Below are 20,000 nucleotides of genomic sequence, written 5' to 3'. Positions count from 1 at the left end.
CGCGGTGGAAGAGCCTGGTCAAGCCTACAATTTAATCGCTTTGGTGTATGTGTGACCCACTGTTTAGAAGCAAGTTAACTCGAGTTAATACATTCTTTGGTTATGGATTTGATCACTCTAGATGGTCTTGAATTGAAGAAAAATGCAAATAGGATACCGGCGGGGGATGTCAAGACAAAATAAATTATTAATTCTTTCCCAGAGGGTCCTTTCCCCGTCTTTGGGTATTCCAAGTCCCTCCCAAAGTACTTTGGGTGACGTCATGTTTCATTTGCTTATTTGTGCATTTACTTATTTAGTTAGCTATATTATTCATGTATGCATTTACTAACTTATTTATTTATCTATTTATTTATTTATGTGTTTATTGATTTGTTTATACATTTATTGTGATGTTTTGATGTTGTCTTTCTACATACATTCCACGTACCACGATGATATTTGACAATGTGTTAAAGAACTTTAGATTAGGTTAAGTTAGGCTGGGTTACGTTCGCTAACATTAGGTTCGTGCAGTAGTTCTGAAGTCGGAGAATGGACCTATTGCGAAAGGTTTCTATTATTGCATGCAAAGGAGACGAAAGGAATCAGCACCCAAAACAAAGTGAAAAGTTTCGTAATCTTTTCGCGGAACGGTGCCGTGCGCTCGCGCGCGAATTTCTAAATATCTGTGACGTCACGTCGTCGTTCGATGACGTCATGTCGAAGGTGCCGCCGCGCCTCTTCCGGACCTGGATGGTCATTTACGCTCGGGTCATAGCGAAAGTGTCTGTAATTTGTAACCCAGAGCGCGTAGTTCCTGCTGTGCAAACATGCACGCCCGTTGACAGTCAACAAATAAGTTTACAACTTGTAGGATGGTTGGAATGGACAATGAGTGTCTCCTGCGAACACATGAGGCATATTTCATCTCGGTCAAGTCCTGTGTCACGCACTTACATTAGGATATATCATGTCTACACCCTATCCTTGTTTTTTTTTTTGTGCACAAATAATTCTATACGAGTTTTTCTGAATACCTTCTACAGCTTATAATCCTGTTTTTATCGTATTTTCTAAAAGTCAAATGAGATATTATGTCTTTAGAGAATAGTTGGTGAATTGTCTAATTGATCAATTATATATTGATTTATCTATTTTTTTACAATCTTCTCTTTAGTCAAATATGAGGGTGATATTTTCTTTCGATTTAGTAAGTTCTTGTTATGTTATTTTACTCCATCAGGAATTCATTCTAATGTGTCTTACATGCTGCCAGCCTGTCCACATTGGATATGGAATTTTTTTTTCCTTGTTTGAATTAAATCGGTTACTGGCAGGAGATGAAGATGTTGAAAAGTTGGTCTATTCAGAGTGGTTGTATGTTGACTTATGGTCTTATTTAAGACCATGTTAGATCACCACCAACTCCTCATCCACCACACCACCAACCATTTCCTCAATAATAATATAATCTGTCGAGGGTCACTCGACCCGTCAATCCGGCGCCGTCAAGGATGACCTTCCACACGGAGCATCAACTCAAGATTTGGCCCATTATGAAATCGGCTAAATTAAGAATTGGGTGACCAAAAACTGACCAACACACATACTGTGTGTGTGTGTGTGTGTGTGTGTGATTCACCTTGGTCTTTGGATCACGTGTTGGACTCGTGATCGACAGCTATTTCCCTCCCGGAAGAGAGCTCAGAACTCGTATGACCGATCTATGGGTAATGCTATGACCTAACACGTACACACACACACATCTCCCCGCCCACGAGAATTGGAGTAACGACTCAAAGCGCAGCGATACTGAAATAATTTCAGCCCTGGGCAGGATTCGAACCCTGTACAGCCGGTACCTCCATACTGACAGTCTGGGACTCTATCAACCGCGCCACTGAGACGTACGTGTGCGTGTGTGTGTGTGTGTGTGTGTGTGTGAGAGAGAGAGAGAGAGAGATTGAACATGACAACTAGTGACCAACTTTTTTGTTGCCGTTTCTCTTAATCGTCCTATTATTATTAAGTTGGCAATGCTAGCCAGGTCCCCCCTCCCCCCTCCCCCAGAACCGGGTTCATGACCTCACCGGGTCCGGAGGAGGGAGTTAGGGGAGTTGAAGGGGAGTGTGGGTGATGCCTTACCAACTGGACTGGGCGGTGTGTGGGGAGGGGGGGGGAGCGGGGAAGTGGGGGAGTGGACTCCAAGCACATGGGCATCACTGCAACTCTGCACGGAGTTTGCAAGCAGGTGGTTGAAGAGAGAGTTGGAAGCAGGAAGGGTTGTGGTGGGGGAGTGGAAGGGTACGGCAAGTGTGTGTTTGTGTGATTCAACATGGTCGCGGATCACGCGTTGGACTTGCGATCGACAGCCATTAATCTCCCGGATGAGAGCTCAGAGCTCGTATGACCGATCTAAGGGTAATACTGTGACCTTACACGCACACACACACTCAACTCCCCGCCCACGAGAGTTGGAGTAACACCCCGCAGCGCAGCGATACTGAAATTATTTAAGCCCTGGGCTGGAGTCGAACCCGGACTGCCATAGTGGCAGGCGAGAACTCTAACCACAGCGCCACAAGATGTGTTTGGGTGTGTTTGCTTGTGCTTGTGTTTACCCAATTCCCAAGTTCTGTTTTTTATTTTTAGTTGTTTTATTCCTGTAATTTATTTATTTATTTATTTATTTATCCATTTATTACTAATGGAAATTTTTATCATGAATTTCCAGCATAAAGTCTGTAGATAGTCTTTGAATATACCTTGTTCCTGAGAGATAGAGAGAGGGGGAAGGGAGAAAAATAGAAAAAAATATGAACAACTGAGAGAAAATGGGGAAGAGAAAGCGGAAAGAAAAGGGAGAAAATGGGAATGCGGCAGAGAGAGAAGGGAATGGAAGAGAAATCCGGGATTCTTTGTCAACGTGCGGTTGAAAAAAAAAATCCTTGACATTGTTTGAGCATAATAAATATTTAAATTGCTCTGAACACTTCCATTCCCTGACATAATAGAAATAATTAACTTTTTTTTATTCTTGGTTATAATTTTTTTTTTTTTTTTTTTTCGTCAGACGGTTTGAACACATCAGCTCTTGGATAGAATGGAAATGAATAATATATTTTTTATTCTTGGGTATAATTTTGAAGTTATTATCTTTTTTCTCTCCACGAAAAAAAAAAAAAAATGGTGAACTGTGAAAATAGACAAACCAAAGAGACTATTTCCCCCCCGGCCCTACACGGCTGGTCCTCGTGGGAGCTTTGAACGTGAGCAAGATAAATTTAACGTCATCATAACCATGTTCGTTATACGTTCACGTGAACATCTATGTTCAATCGTATACATAGTGAACACGAATTCTTTGGATAAAACATACATTGTGATGTCTAGACACTGGTCTGTATTATTCAGGACTCTGATATTCCTCGACGTTATTTGGGATACTTTCTTCTAAGTCGATAGCTGCAGCTATGAGAAGGTATTCTCATGGCTGCAGAATACCTAGCTCAGATTAAGAAAAATAATAACAAAATGGATCTCCAAGAACGTAAACATAGAGTTCAAGGTATTTTCGGGCACCCTGTACAATACACCTTGTGTATTCATGCGCTGTATCTTAAACCGTATTATCATACACGCCTGCGCATTTGCGAGTGTACCTTACCTAACGAGGACACACGCACTTGACCAAGAACTATGTATGTATACATTTCTATGTACAACAGTCTTTTATCAAAAAACCTGTAGCCAAAAATGTGCTAATAGAATATGGTAGATTTTTATTGCTTCGACAAAGTGGGGAAGGCTTGAACGCCCACACCTGTAGTGAAGGATGGAGACGATCCAGTGACTCACGGATTTCGGGCCGCCATTCTGCCGTAAAACCTCGTTGACACGGGGCTGCTAGTTTATTAGCCGCTGGCGCCACTAGCTGCTGCAAGCTAACTTACCTAACGGCAAGGAAGTGTTGACACTAGGATAGTTGGGCAGCAAGTTGACAAACTTCCCGCTGACATGGTGGGGGGGGGGGAGAAGAGGATTAGTTTGCAAGTCGCTTTCTTTCAGCACTAGCGGCTACTAAACTAGCCCCATGTCAATGAGGGTGGAGGACACTAGGCTAGTAAAATTACTTTGGTTATAAAATTCTAGACTTCTGCAAGTATATCTCAACAATGTGCCTAACATTCGTATAGGTTTAATTTCTATTAGCTCGTCATTTAGCTTATCGTTATATGACGCAAAAGTAATTTGACATTTGGAAATTCGCAAAAACAAAGGAATGTAACCAAAGTCGTTTCTGTTCAGACGAAGCAGCAAAAACAAGTAGCATGCTAGCGAGAAATGCCTAGTGAGCCACCACGTTTAATGCCTCAAGTAGCTCCTGAGGGAGAGGCGGGGCAGGGAGGGGTGTGGAGGGAAGGGAGGAGGGGGCGGTTCCCACAGGCACAAACAACCACAAGTGACACAACCCTTCACTCACCATAATTTGATTATGTTTCTCTAATAACCTGAAAATCACTCAAAATATACCTTCCCTATTATCTAAATTTAATTTCCTTAACAAAGATATATTTCTATTGTTCCCATGTGCTTGTACAAAGCTTAGTCTTTGTTCGTTACGACTTTGTTTGCATAATCGACTGTGCAAAATCGTTTAGGAATCTACTTGTTGCAAACCCGAGCCTTGGCATGGGTGAGAGAGCAGCTTGAAGCAGCAGCACGGGTCAACGGATCTAACGGGGAAAGTCAAAACCCCTCAGAGGCCTGAGAGGACCGCTAAACGATTATTATCATCATTTCTATTATTAACATAGGTGGGCGTTATCACGATAAATTATCGCGAAAATTTATCGCGATAGCGCTCACCTATGGGTCGCAACTACTTCAATCATCATCTTTGTGCCTAAAATAGGTAACAAATAATTGTATTTCTGGTGTGAAACAATGAAATGGAGATTTGATAAATTATCGCGATAACGATATCGTGTTAACGGTTATCCGGTATTTTTTCCTGCGTTATCGATTTATCGGTATCGCTAATACTTTTGGTTCCAAACTAGCGATAATCGATCATTTCAGTTTTTTTTTTCAGTTTAGCACAGGGGCGTGCCTTGGAGGCAGAAATAGTTAGGTCCGACCTGGAAACCAAAAGTACTTAACCGCATAATAGTTTTTCATCATCGTTGTCGTCGGTGTTATTATCATGACCATTATTATTATCATTATTATCATTATCATTATCATTATCATTATCAATATCAATATCAATATCATTATTATTATTATTATTATTATTATTATTATTATTATCATTATCATCATCATTACCATCATCATTATCATCATCATTACCACTATTACCACAATTACCACAATTACCACAATTACCACAATTACCACAATTACCACAATTACCACTATTTCCACTATTTCCACTATTTCCACTATTTCCACTATTACCACTTCTACATCATGACTAACGAAAGACGATTGGGCGTTGATAAGCACGCACCTGCAGTCCAAAATGATCTCTCTCCTTTCTATTTCCAACCATGGTTTCTCTGCGTTTTCAGTACCAACTACGAGTTCTCTAAATGTCTTTCTAGAAGAGCTTGTATTAACTTGAATATATCAATACTATTAAGATCACTTTAATGTTGTCAACAGGTATATATTGTGTTCATAGGACCTGCTACGTAATTTCTTTGTTTATATTGTCTTGTCACGCCTCTCTTTCGATTTTTTTTTTTTTTTTTTTTTTTTTTTTAGAAACCAGCGGTGGGAGTGGAGGAGGTGGAATTCTTCACCTGGACAATGGTATTAGGGAGCTGTGGCCATGTCCACCTGATCGTTACTTGATGGGTAAGATATATGCTTAGGAACGTCTTTCTGGGTGTTGTTGGGACACGCATGCATGCACACGTGCATCTACCTTGTGAGAGCTTTGCGCGCGCGCGCACACACACACACACACACACACACACACACACACACACACGATCAACAACAAGAGGTCGAAGTAAAAACTGAAAAAATATGATAGCTGAAAAGATGTTAGGATGTGCAACTTTCCGCATGGATGCGTGGATTTATGAAATGAATTGAATTGGATGGATATATAATCCAGGCCAACAACACAAACTAATATGAGGCATATGTATATATATATATATATATATATATATATATATATACATATACATACATATATATATATACATACATATATATATATATATACATATATTTCTGTGTGTGTGTGTGTGTGTGTGTGTGTGTGTGTTTATATGTGAACATTTTTAGAACCTCTGCCAAGGGATTCGAACCCTGACCTGTGCGTGCATAATCAGAGAGTCAAGACGCTAGCGTCTTGACTTCGTGATTATGCACGCACAGGTCAGGGTTCGAATCCCTTGGCATAGCTTCTAAAAAATTTCAGTGTCTTAAATATACACATATGTATATGTGTGTATATATATATATATATATATATATATATATATATATATATATATATTCATAAGTGAAAGCAAAAGGACGATATCTCATAAGTACAGATTTAACCAGTTTGGCTACAAATTAGGACGAGGGAATCGTATGAGATGTACAAAGTAAAGAGAAAGGAAGTTAAGCATGAGATAAAGGAAGCAAAGAGGAGAGCAGATATGAAATGGGGAAAGAGTATGACAGAAAATTTTGAAAGTAATAAAAATATGTTTTGGAAGGAAATTAAGAGAGGAAGAGGAGGCGAATCAAGTAGAGAAGAAAAGGTAAAAGGTGCAGATGGAGAGATGATAATGGAAGAGAAGGCAGTGAGAGGAACGTGGGCAGAATATTTTAGGGAGTTGCTAAATGTGAAGGAGGATAGGGAGGGAAAGGTAGTTACATTGGGAAGCGCTAAGAAAATGAGAGTGATGAGTGAGTAAAGTGGAGGGGAAATAGGGAAGGATGAAGTGAAAGCAGCCGTTAAGATAATGAGTGCAGGTTGGATGGATGCCATGCAGAATGTCTGAAAAAAGGAGGTACAGTTATGGTGGACTGGCTGGTGAGGTTATTTAATGTTTGTTTAAGAGAGGGTAGAGTGCCGGAGGACTGGAGGAGTGCATGTATAGTTCCGCTTTACAAGGGAAAGGGGGACAAGTGTAAGTGTAGTAGTTACAGAGGGATCAGCTTGTTGAGTGTAGTTGGGAAGGCTTATGGGAGGGTCTTGATTGAGAGGATTAGGAGAGGAACAGAGGGATTAATTGGTGAGGAATAGTGTGGTTTTTAAGACAGGTAGGGGATGTGTAGATCAGATTTTTGTGGTAAGGCAGGTATGTGAGAAAGCTATAGGAAAAGGTAAAGATGTTTTTTGGGTTTTTATGGATCTGGAAAAGGTTTATGACAGGGTAGACAGGAAGGCACTGTGGGAGGTACTGCAGATATATGGGATGGGAGGAAAGCTGTTAAGAGCAGTCTAGAGTTTTTATGAGTGTAGTAGAGCTTGTGTTAGGATTAGAAATGGAAAGAGTGAATGGTTTGAGGTAAAGGTGGGACTTCGTCAGGTATGTGTTATGTCACCCTGGCTGTTCAATCTTTACATGTATGGGGTGGTGCGAGAGGTGAATGCAAGGGTAGTGGGTCAGGGGTTGGAGATGATTAAAGAAAATGAAGAAAAGTGGGAGGTGAGCCAGCTGTTGTTTGCTGACGACACTGCGCTTGTAGCAGGATCAGAGGAGGGATTGAGGAAGTTAGTGACAGAGTTAGGGAAGGTGTGTGAAAGAAGGAAGCTGAAAATAAATGTGGGCAAAAGTAAGGTGATGAGATGTACAAGGGGAGAGAGTGACAGTAGGCTGGAAGTGAGCATTAAGGGTGAGAAACTGGAGGAAGTGGATAGTTTTAGATACTTGGGTGCGAATGTGACAGGAAAGGGAGGAGTGGGGGTGGAGGTAGAATGTAGATTGAGAGAAGCGAGTAAATGCCTTAGGGGATTAAAAAGTGTAATGAGAAATAGACATCTGGGAATGGATGCTAAGAGGAGGTTATATGAAGGAGTGATTGTGCCAACAGCAATGTACGGGGCAGAAACATGGAACATGAGAGAGGAAGAGAGAGGGAATTTGAATGTGTTTGAGATGAGGTGTCTGAGAAGTATGATAGGGGTTACTAGGCTGGACAGAGTGAGAAATGAGGATGTGAGGAGGAGAAAAGGGGTGGAAAGAGAGCTGGGAGATAGGGTTGATGAAAGAGTATTAGGATGGTTTGGACACATGGAATGAGTTGAAGAAAGATTAGTAAAAGAAGTGTGGAAGGCGGAAGTGGAAGGAGTGAATATGAGGGGGCGTCCTAGGATGAGATGGGTGGATGGGGTGAAAGGGGCTTTACAAAAGAGAGGAATGTCTGTGGAGGAAGGACGGGAGAGGACAGAAGATAGGGGTGAATGGAGAAGGGTTGTGTATAGATGATGCTGTGATGCATGAGGGGGAGTGGGTGGGGGATGGTGGGTGAGGAAGTATATATGAAAAAAAAAAAAAATTGACGCAGCCCGAAGGGATTTCTCCCCGTCTTCTCCTTTTCTGCATGAGGGGATGGAGAGGGGGGGGTCGCCGAATTTATGAAGCGGCTTTGCTGTGGATATGATGTGTCTTGTGACACTGCTTCTGACCCTTGGCAGTGGACAGGATGCAGGGAAGACTCGTCATCCAGGAGGTGCCAAGATAGGAGGGAGGAAGTAGGGTGGAGGGGAGTGGAGTATGTGGGAAATGAAGTGGGTGGGAGTGATTTCTGTGCCTTTTTCTTTTTGGCTACCCCCCCATGTAAGGGGGAAAAAGCCTTTGGTATATGTATGTATGTATGTATGTATGCAAGGTACACGCACATTTTTATGTTGTATGGGCACCTTTGTGTAAAATTATTGTACACCCATCGGGGGAAGGAAGCTGGACAATGACCCATTATGTAAATCTTATTATGGCTAACGCCGTGCGATGCTGTTCAGTTGAGGGGACAGCACGTGAGTGATGAATATGGCACACTTTGGATATTTCGTTCTGGCTAACGTTGGACTATTTCATTGGGTTGACAAGGACAGCACCTCACAGACGGGACCAAAAACAACAAACGTTGTTCATTTCACAGTGAGCGTAATTGTTGAACAAGGAGGCAAATGAAAAACTTGCAAAATCAAATACACAAAACTGTACTGTTGGTGTCTATTTGGTGATAGTTTCTGGACATCGAGTGGAAAAAAATTACTTTACAGAAGTAGTCATGCCTTCCCTTCTCTTGTTGACACCAGGCTATTTTGTTCACCTCCGTGAAGGGTTCGAACTGCCGCCACCTCGACCTCCGCCGCAAATAGCGACGCTCTTACCCGCTCGGCTAAGGATAAAATACTGAATAGAATGTCCTGAGATTACAGTTTGCTTCAAGGGTTCTGGCCCCGGCTGTAGCTCCAAAGTGAAGGAGGGCAGCAAATCGTAAACATCCAAAAAGAGCCAGAAGTTGTGGCCGTGGCAGCGACGGCGTTCTCGGCCGTTATTAACTGTCATGTATAATTGAGTCTCCAAGCCTTGGCAGCTGTATTCTTCCTCATCATTCCCTTCTTTTATTTGTTCTTATTCTTGTTCTTATTCTTCCTTTTATTTCTTTGTTATTATCATTAATGTTATTGTTCTTTCTTTTTCTTTTTCTTTGATTTTTTACTTCGTCTTCGTTTTCTCTCTCATTTTCGTTTTCTTTTTTGATTTCTACGTCTTCGTCTTAGTTCTTCTTTTTCTTCTTCTTCCTCTTCCTCTTCTTCTTTTTCTTTCTTCTTCAGAATATAAGAATGAAGGAGACTGCAAGAGACCATAAGGCCTACACTAGGCAGTTCCATGTCCATTACCACCTGTCATCCCCATCCATAAAGTCTAACCGTTTCTTAAAACAACCAATGGTCTCAGCGCTGGTTACATGGTTATTAATTCTATTCCATTCGTTGACTACCCTATTAGAAAACAAGCTCTTGCTTATTTCCTTCTTAAACCTAAATTTGTTCCAATTGAAATCCATTGCGAGTCTTGCCCTGTTGATTTAATATGGTGACTTTGTTTACGTAACCCTTGTTAAACCTTTGATCTACTTGAACACCTCTGTTAGATCACCCCGCACTCTGTGTCTTTCCAGATAATGTAGGTTAAGGTACCTAAACCTCTCCTCGTAAGGTAAATTTCTGAGCCCATGTATCATTTTGGTCATTCTCCTCTGTACTGATCCTAGAGAATTGATTTCCATTTTATAAGACGGAGACCAAAACTGTACCGCATAATCAAGGATGGGGGTCTAACACCAAACAGAGTTTGATAATTACCTCTGCACTTCTATTCGTAACCGTCCTAGCAATGAAACCTAATGCTCTGTTACCTTTCTCCTGGCGCTAATGCACTGTTTCCTGGATATAAGGTCAGGACTCACTAGAACTCCCAAAGTCTCTCTTGTACTCAGTTTTCTCTAAAAACGTGTTATCTAAGCTATGTCTGTTTTCGAGATTGTGTAGCCCTACCTTCAATACGTTGCAATTTGAGATATTGCAGTTCATTTGCCATTTCACCGACCATGTGAACAATTTGTTAAGATCATCCTGCAGAATGTAAAAACGTGTTACCTAAGCTATATTTGCTTTCATGGTTGTGTAGCCCTACGTTTAACAGGATGCACTTTGAGATATTGAAGATCTTCCTGCAAAATCTCGGCGTCTTCTCTTGACCTAATTAAGCGTCCTATTTTAGTGTCGTCTGCAAACTTACTAACATCACTATCAATCCCATTGTCCAAGTCGTTTATATACATAATGAACAATAAAGGACCCAAAACTGAACCCTGGGGAACTCCACTAGAAACACTCCCACATTTGGATTTTACACCATTTATGGTGACTCGCTGTTTTCTGTCACTGATCCAAGCTCAAGCTCTAATCCATGCAAACACGTTTTCTCTTATGCCATGGGCTTTGACTTTATTTAGTAGTTTCATATGGGGCACCTTGTCGAACGCTTTGCTAAACTAAACTAAATAACATCGTAACTATCTTTGTTATCTGACGCCTTACCCTTGGAGAAATTATGCTGTGAGTCACGAATCAAATTATGTCTCTCGATGTGATCTCTGATTCTATTAATAATTATTGAATCAAGCATTTTACCTACAACTGATATCAAACTGATTAGCCTGTAGCTGCATATAGACGATTTATCTCCCTTTTTGAAAACAGGAACAACATTTGCCTGCCCCCAAGCAATGGGCTTAAAACCAGTGTCTACCGACTAATTAGATATTTCTGTTAACTGGTCGCAGATTTCAAATTTACACCCTTTAAGCACTTTCGGAAAAAATCGTCTGGACCCGGGGATTTTGTAGTCTTAAGTCTTTCAATCTGTTTGACTTCTCCAATTTCTTCTTTGTTTATTATTATTATTATCATTTATTATTATTATTATTATTATTATTATTATTATTATTATTATTATTATTATTATTATTATTATTATTATTATTATTATTATTATCATCATCATCATTATCATCATTATCATCGTCGTCATTATCGTCGTCATTATCGTCGTCATTATCGTCGTCATTATCGTCGTCATTATCGTCGTCATTATCGTCATTATCGTCGTCATTATCGTCATTATCGTCGTCATTATCGTCGTCACTGTCACTGTCACCACCACCACCACCACCACCATTACCATTACCATTATTATAATTAATCATTACTAAATTTGTTCCTATTGTTTTTATGTTATTGCTCTTCTACTCCTCTACTTGTTATCCTTATTTTTCTTAGTCTTATCTTTTCATATATATTTCTATTCTTTTTGGCGTCATTATTGGCACGGATGGATCCACAGGCAAAGAAGATGGTTCAGGGCCGCCATCTGACCACGTGTGGCCGTAGTTTTTGGATGGTCACACACAAACACACACACATATACACACGCGCAATGGTAAAGTTCGCAACCGCTGCTACGGCGGTCCGAGTTCGAATCCCGCCCAGGGTTTAAATAATTCCAGTATCGCTGCGCTGCGAATCGTAACTCCAACTCTCGTGGGCGGGGAGTTGGGTGTGCGTGCGCGTGTAAGTTCACAACATTACCCATACATCGGTCATATATGAGCTCTGAGTTCTCATCCGGGAGGGTAATAGCTGTCGATCACGAGTCTGCCACTACGGAGGTCCGGGTTCGACCCTCGCCCGGGGCTGAAATAATATCAGTATCGCAGCGCTGAGGGGTGTTACTCCAACTCTCGTGGGCGGGGAGTTGGGGGTGTGTGTGTGTGCAAGGTCATAGCATTACCCATAGATCGGACCTACGAGCTCTGAGCTCTCTTCCAGGAGGGAAATAGCTGTCGATCACGAGTCCAACACGTGATCCAAAGACCAAGTGAATACACACACACACACACACACACAGGAAATCCGAAAGCGTAGGTCGAGCTAGATGGGAAACAAAGGCTAGCCTCTCCAGGGGTCCATCTCATTTGACAGTGGTGTGTGTGGCACGGTAAGACCTTCCGTTCCGGATGGCACATTGCTCCTATTTATTGGCGCCAGGCGATTATATTTAACTCAGTGGCACCCAGCTCTCTGCCATGGCTCTTAGGTTGGTAGATGATGTGGATTTTATGGATTGGATTAACTAGAATCTTAGAATAGTTTTAATTTTTTATATAAATCAGTTTCTACTCTACCAACATATATCTACATCAAGGGCTCTCTTTCATCTCCACTCCTGCATTGTTGAAATCCCCTGTCGTAGGCCAGAATAGAATATATAAGGCGTTTCGGTCATTCACCTCTGGCTTAAGGCTACAAAGAACTGTCCACCGTTTGCCAGAATAAAGATTTGAAGGCACAACACTTACCAGACTGAAAGAGGTCAATATTTTCAGCAGTTTATTTCAAACCCCCCGAGTCGATTGATTCGGAAATGACCACTCACTGACGACGTGCATACACACCCGTGTCCACACCCACGCCTTGCAGCTTTCCTTTTTCTTCTAGCTGGCGCCGGGCACGAGTTTACTCAGCTCAGGGAAAACTGTGGGACTGAAAGGGGTTAATGAGTTTTTACATACATATACGGGCACATACATACGCGCGTGCACACACACACACACATACACACACACACACACACACACACACACACACACACACACACACACACACACACACACACACACACACACACACACACACACACACACACACACACACACACACACACCCCGTGGCGTTGTTGTTAGAGTCCTCTCCTGCCACCACGGCAGTACGGGTTCAACTCCCGCCCAGGGCTGAAATAATTTCAGTATCGCTGCGCTGCGGGGTGTTACTCCAACTCTCGTGGGCGGGCAGCTGTGTGTGCGTGTACGTGCAAGGTCACAGTATTACTCATAGATCGGTCATACGAGCTCTGAGCTATCCGGGAGGTTAATAACTGTCGAGCACGAATCCAACACGTGATCCAAGACCATGGTGAATCACACACACACACACACACACACACACACACACACACACACACACACACACACACACACACACACACACACACACACACACACACACACACACACACACATATATATATATATATATATATATATATATATATATATATATATATATATATACAGTACGTGTGTGTGTGTGTGTGTGTGTGTGTGTGTGTGTGTTTGTTTCTGGCACACTAGAAGCCAAAGAAGGATTTCGTCCACCATTGAAGACCCATTCTCAGCCACATTTCCGGTGGGTCCGCCTGCCTGGACCCCAAATTCTCAACCACCACCACCACCTCCTCCTCCTCCTCCTCCTCCTCCTACTCCACTCCCTTCTCCTTTCTACGAAGTCATATCCGTAGTGCGCACGTCACGCGTCGCACGTCACGCGTCGCATGTCACCTCATATCACCTCTTCGCCCACTCGGCCCGAAGTGGCCCACTCATTGGCGTTTTTTTCCTATCAGTTGGTAATTATTTTGTTATTTTCTTATTTTTGGTGGATTTTTTTTTCTTCTAGTTTGTTGGTGGCTTCATTTATTTTTTGTTTGTGTATCCATTTCATTTGTTCGGCTGTTTATTGTGTATTTCTTTGTTTGTTCGTTAATTTATGTTTATTAATTTGTTTATTCATCATTAACTACTCTTTTAATGATCTAGTCATTCATTTTCTTATCTATCTCTTATCTATTTATTCATCAATTATTTATCTATGCGTATTCATTTACATCAGTACTTCTGAGCAAACATGACTCAACATATCCCTAACTTAACCAAACTATCCTAGTTTACGCTAACTTAACCTTGTTTAACAGATCTCGGTTTAGTTAACGAAAATCTACAGTAGTTAAACGTGAAATGGCTTTGATCCTCACTTTCGTAAATATGAAACCAATGCTCGACAGCGAGAGTACAGTCATGAACAAAAGTACTGACTTACCCTTCGATTTGCACCTTTGCATATCGTGTTTCTTAGTCTCGTCTATATTCTTTTTTCATATGAAAATAGACTTTATAAAGAATTATGATCATGCATTTGAGTATCAGACAACGAAGGAATTAGTTATTACTAAAGTGACAATTAGAAAACGGGATTTGAATCTGTATCTATAACGGAAGAGAAATGATTAGATTCCATACGGGAGCTTATATAAATCCTTGGAAGGGAAATATTTATATAAGGAAAGAATGTTTTCAAGAATACCACTGTAAGATTCTTACGGTGGTTTTCTTGAAAAAAAGAATTCCTTATATAAATATTTCCCTTTCAAGGATCTATATAAGATTTATATAAGGATATATATATATATATATATATATATATATATATATTAAGAATACCACCGTTAGCTCTTCATGGGGTCTCGAAAAGGAGGGTAGGTAATAGGGGTAAGGGTAGGCTACTCGGGCCCATATCCAGGGTATTTCCCGAGTTGCATCAAGAACAGAGGGCAGACACTTGGGATGATGACACGCATGACACGGGTGACGGGAATCGTGACGTCACGAGGATGTGAATCACCGAAAGAAAACGGGTGGTGGACATGGCGTTTTTTTTTTGTTTTTTTTTCGCGTGTGTGTGTGTGTGTGTGTGTGTGTGTGTGTGTGTGTGTGTGTGTGTGTGTGTGTGTGTGTGTGTGTGTGTGTGTGTGTTTACCTAGTTGTATTTACCTAGTTGTATTTTACGGGAAGAGAGCTATGCTCGTAGTGTCCGCTTTTGTATCCTTCCGCATCCAGTTTGTTCTTAAAATCTTGTATAGTTTTAGCACTCACTGTTTCCTTATTCAATTTGTTCTAGTGTGTGTGTGTGTATGTGTGTGTGTGTGTGTGTGTGTGTGTGTGTGTGTGTGTGTGTGTGTGTGTGTGTGTGTGTGTGTGTGTGTGTGTGTGTGTGTGTGTGTGTGATTGTGAATCATTATCATTGCCTTAGATCACTTACTGAGAGCTTGGTCATCACTCATGGTCCTTGCCATAGGTCTTCTCCCCCCCCTCCCTCCCTCTCTCTCTCTCTCTCTCTCTCTCTCTCTCTCTCTCTCTCTCTCTCTCTCTCTCTCTCTCTCTCTCTCTCTCTCTCTCTCTCTCTCTCTCTCTCTCTCTCTCTCTCTCTCTCTCTCTCACACACACACACACACACACACACACACACACACACATGACTCGATGGCGCAGTGGTAGAGTTCCCAGCTGCCACTACTGCGGGTCGTTACTCCAACTCTCGTGGGCGAGGAGATGTGTGTGTGTGTGTGTGTGTGTGTAAGGTCACAGCATTACCCATAGATCGGTCATATATGAGCTCTGAGCTCTCTTCCTGGAGGGAAATAGCTGTCGATCACGAGTCTAACATATGATCCAAGACCATGGCGAACCACACACACGCTTAAGGAACACATTAACGAACTGTAGTGTTATTAAAGCTTCCTTGCCGCTTTCTTTCAGGTGGCTGCACACTCGTTTCCCAATTTTTGACATTGATGCAACTGCACTTCAATAGATAACAACGACAGTGATCTGTCTTAACATCAGTTTACACCAGTTAAGAAACAAACACTCATTTGGAACTGAAACAGATATGATTCGATGTACACACATCTGATCGATGGAAATACCTACTCAAGTCATACCAAAGCTATCTCCACCCCCTCCTACTCCTCGACTTCCTCCTCGACCACCTCTTCCTTGAGGGTCTGTATCCGACCGCACTGCGTCATCTCGTTTAACAAGGCGACTGCAGACATCCAATGGGTCTCCCCTTTGACCACAAAGGTCATAACCTCCTCGGGAGGTGAAGGACAGGAGGAACACTATGATGTGGCCCCCAGCTGAAAGAACCCCGAACATGAACAGCGCCAACAATGCCAGTCTATCCTCTCGAGGGTTCCTGAAACCTCTTGCGCTGATGTCCACTCGGGCCTCGTCTGATGTACTCTCTCCGACTGGTAAACGGTCACTGCTCCAACCCCAATACTTATAACCTCTGTTGTTATGTAGAGTTCTGTTTTGTCGTCTATTCTTGTCCCCCTCTTAATAAATTATTTACTTAGCCTCCTCTTTGTACTCTGATGTTCATCGCCAGACAATTCTACGTCATTCTCTAGATGTGCTTCTCAAGACGCATTCAAATTTTCTAGAACAGTAGCTGCAGAATATCTGAATTTAGACCTTAAGTACATAAAATTTGATCAAAGATATAATAGATTTTACCACTAGGAGAAAAAGTAATTCTTCCAAGCTTTAAGTCTATCGTTAACTAAACTAGAAATTTCTAGAAAATTCATGTTTCTGCTGCTACTAAGAAAATCCCATTGAAGTCATATGTTCTGTACTACCATCTAAGTTCCAACTAAAACTCTGCTACTGATCCCATATAGGAGAACTTAATCGCCCTTATACCGAATATGCTTTCAATGTCTGCAGCAATATATTCCATTTAGCGATTTATATATATTTTCCCTTCTTTGTGACAGTTATCATCCGTTACTTGATCACCGAGATATTACATTTGTTTCTTCTCTTTTGCTGTGATACAATCACAGTTCTAAACATAGGAAATGCGTCAGAGTGCAGGACACTAACCATTACACCAACAAGATGAATAAGAATCCAAACTGATTTCAAAGACTCAAATCAATCAAGAATCAACATGCGAGTTGTTTTTAGTTGTAAAGTGTTTATCCAAGTGACCTTGGAGCAGTTCTCTTCTGTAGTAAGGGGCTGGTAATTGCTTGGGACTTGTGAGACAGTGTGTTTACATTTTTGCCTCAATTGTGATTCAACACTTGCATGACCGCGAGATGCGAGTGCATTGTCTGGTGTTGCTGCGTCATATGCTGATATTGCATTAGTTCCGTTCTCTCTTAAGCTTTTCTGCATCTATTTCGTTTTCTTTGTTTTGTGGAATTATGAAAAAGATGGTGTTTGGTATGCGAATGACAAGTGTTCGTTTTGAAAAGAAAAATATACTTTTTAATTTGTAAACTTCACCATATGTCACTGGTGAGAAATGTAGTAACACATTTGTAAATCACAACAAACACCGACTGTGGTGTTAGTTGTGATTCACCATGTGTATTTATCACTTTTTTAACTCGCTGGTTTATTTACTTCTTAATTTCAAGGTTGTTATTAGAAAGTGAGGAAGACAACTTTGCAAATAGGACAACCCACCAATCCACCCACCTTACCCCAAACGATCCCAGTGTGACGACTTCGAGTTGTCACTGAAGTCTCAGGATGAGGTCGTCTTCGGTCAAGGTCTTCAGCGTCGCGTGGGCGTCGGCGCTGGCGACGCTCCTGCCACTGGTGGCACTACTTCGAGGAACGCTCGCCTTCAACTTCGCTGACGATTTCGTCGAAGTCTTCGAAGACCCGACTCGAGATATTTCGGGCCGAGATTCCTATTTTGGATTCTCCGTTGGGCTGCAGCGACAACTTGACGGGTCTTACAGGTATGTTGGTCTTTGAGACATTTAAAAAAATTATGTTTTTACAAATGTTATTGCAGCCAACATCAGACTATTCCATTCAGACCAGAAAGAAATTTAGGGCAGTAAAGGGTATTAAATAAGAGTCTGAAACATAGTTTAGGTCTGTTCCTTCCATCACAATTATTATCATTACTATAATTATTCTCACAAGATGTCAACTATATAAACCTGGTCTCTTTTATAACCCCTGCCCTACTCTGACTATAAACCAACCGAGCACATCTATCATAACTCTTACTTCTTTCCATTTCATTCTTTCCTTCCACTAAACCCCCAATTCCCCCTCCCTCCCTCTCCCCCATCTTATCTACCCTGCCCTCTAACTAACTAACCTTGCTCACGCCAGTACAGTAACTTCGAAATTCACAGGTCCTCTTCCTCTTTCTCCTCCTCCAGATTGCTGGTCGGGGCACCCAGGGCCAACTCGACGACGGGCAAGTACGACCCAAGGGATATCACCGAACCGGGAGCCGTCTTCGAGTGCGACATCAACCATCGCCTTGAACGCTGCAAGGAGGTCGTTGTGGACTCCACAGGTAAGGAAATTGTGCTCACTGTTCGAGGTCGTGCCTCGAGAACCCGAGAGGTTCTTCTTCACCTCCCCACCCCCCCAAGACGCTCCCAAGTCCTGATGAGAGGACAAACACATTTCTCTGGTGTTATAAAGTTTGACATCCTCTTCCTCACAGAGAAGATTTACGTCATAAAAACGTCATACAGTGTCTTGCCCTCCAATTAATAAATGATCAGTTAAAACACAAGAGTGTTGGATAACATTTCGTTGAATTCACTGTCACGAGAAAATGGCGTCACTGAATATTATGTCATTTCCCTTGTGAAAAAATAACATCGTCGTCATTCACTGTTATTGGTGGTCCGCCTACGAGGGGTTTCAGAAAGACCTTATGTCCACCAAAAAAGAATGTGGGATACAGTTTATGCGCAAGCGTCAACGCGCTATCTGTCGCGTTCAAACGTTGGGTTTTCCGTTAAAATCGTTGAACTGTCGCCTGTGAAGAACCGGACACGGGGAGTCCCAAGTTTGAATCGCGTAGCAAGAAGCGTTTGACGTTTGTCTGTACCTGCACATAACTCCCAAGATGATATGATCTTTCACTGAACTCTTCAATACCGAAAGGACCCACAGAGATGAATGAAATAGTCTGGTAGTAATTAGATTCAAAGGGAAAAGCTCCACCAGTTATGGACAGGGGCTTGGGCTCTGCAGTCTCATTAATTCATTTGGGAAATATCATCATGTTTGGGACAGTCTCAGTCTTATTTTCGGAACGTGCCTCTGGAAGAGGTTTCTCTGTACTCTCATGTTCCTTCTTCCCTTGCCAGGAAACGACCGAGTAGAAGGTTTATTGGAAATGACCTATTATGACCGCAAGAACTTTGGTTGGCTTGGAGGGTCAATGGATATACAGCCCGACGGACGCAACGCCACAGCGGTAAGTCGAAGGAGGAAGAAGGGAAACGGGAAGGGATGGTGAGGCCAGAAAAATCACCTGGCTTTAGCCAGAACTTTACATAGCGACCACCATCTTCCCCCCTGGTTGAAATACTACCATAACCTTTCGAGTCTAATGACTCAAAAGGGAGACTTTGATATAGCCAATAACAAGCCGTAACGGCGGCGCCGGACAGTGTGACACCGGCCATAGGTTATGCCTGTCATTACTTTTATCTTTTTGCGAACTCCAGACTTTGCTACCAGATGGTGTTAGCGTAGTGTTGGAGGTTTACTGTATGTTATGTGTAGCGCCGTGTGACCAGCAGGGTAGTCTGTTGCAGATAGGGGTCGGCAATATTAGGGGCACGCGCTACGCTTGCACGTGTGACCAAGTCTTTTGTTTAATTTTGGCTGTGATTAAAACCATTTTAATCAGCTGAGGGGACCCTCCCCCCCGACCCCATCCAACAGTCAATATGAACTTAGGTTATTTTTCAACAATTTCCACCATGCACTTGCTTTCTTTTCCCTTCACTTCGTCCCCTTTCCTT

The 20,000-nt window shown here is 42.0% G+C and overlaps 1 protein-coding gene across 3 annotated transcripts in view; it reads left to right on the top strand.

The window, feature by feature from the left end:
* Nucleotides 1-20,000, top strand: part of LOC143029738 (integrin alpha-PS3-like) — a 40,144-nt gene that overhangs the window by 243 nt on the left and 19,901 nt on the right. For 2 of the 3 annotated variants that reach the window (XM_076192620.1, XM_076192621.1), the window contains exons 2-4: nt 17,625-17,954; nt 18,390-18,529; nt 19,338-19,447. In XM_076192620.1, the coding sequence (XP_076048735.1) occupies nt 17,740-17,954; nt 18,390-18,529; nt 19,338-19,447 (465 nt within the window). In that variant the 5' untranslated portion in view covers nt 17,625-17,739. Of the gene's footprint in view, nt 1-13,962; nt 13,980-17,624; nt 17,955-18,389; nt 18,530-19,337; nt 19,448-20,000 lie in introns of those variants that run through there. The other variant, XM_076192622.1, reaches the window with a different exon arrangement.

Source organism: Oratosquilla oratoria, chromosome 11, assembly GCF_046742065.1.
Source record: "Oratosquilla oratoria isolate Oo_2021 chromosome 11, ASM4674206v1, whole genome shotgun sequence".
Taxonomy (NCBI): Eukaryota; Metazoa; Arthropoda; class Malacostraca; order Stomatopoda; family Squillidae; genus Oratosquilla; species Oratosquilla oratoria.
Note: the sequence above shows the minus strand (reverse complement) of the source record. Positions and strands in the feature narration are given on the sequence as shown.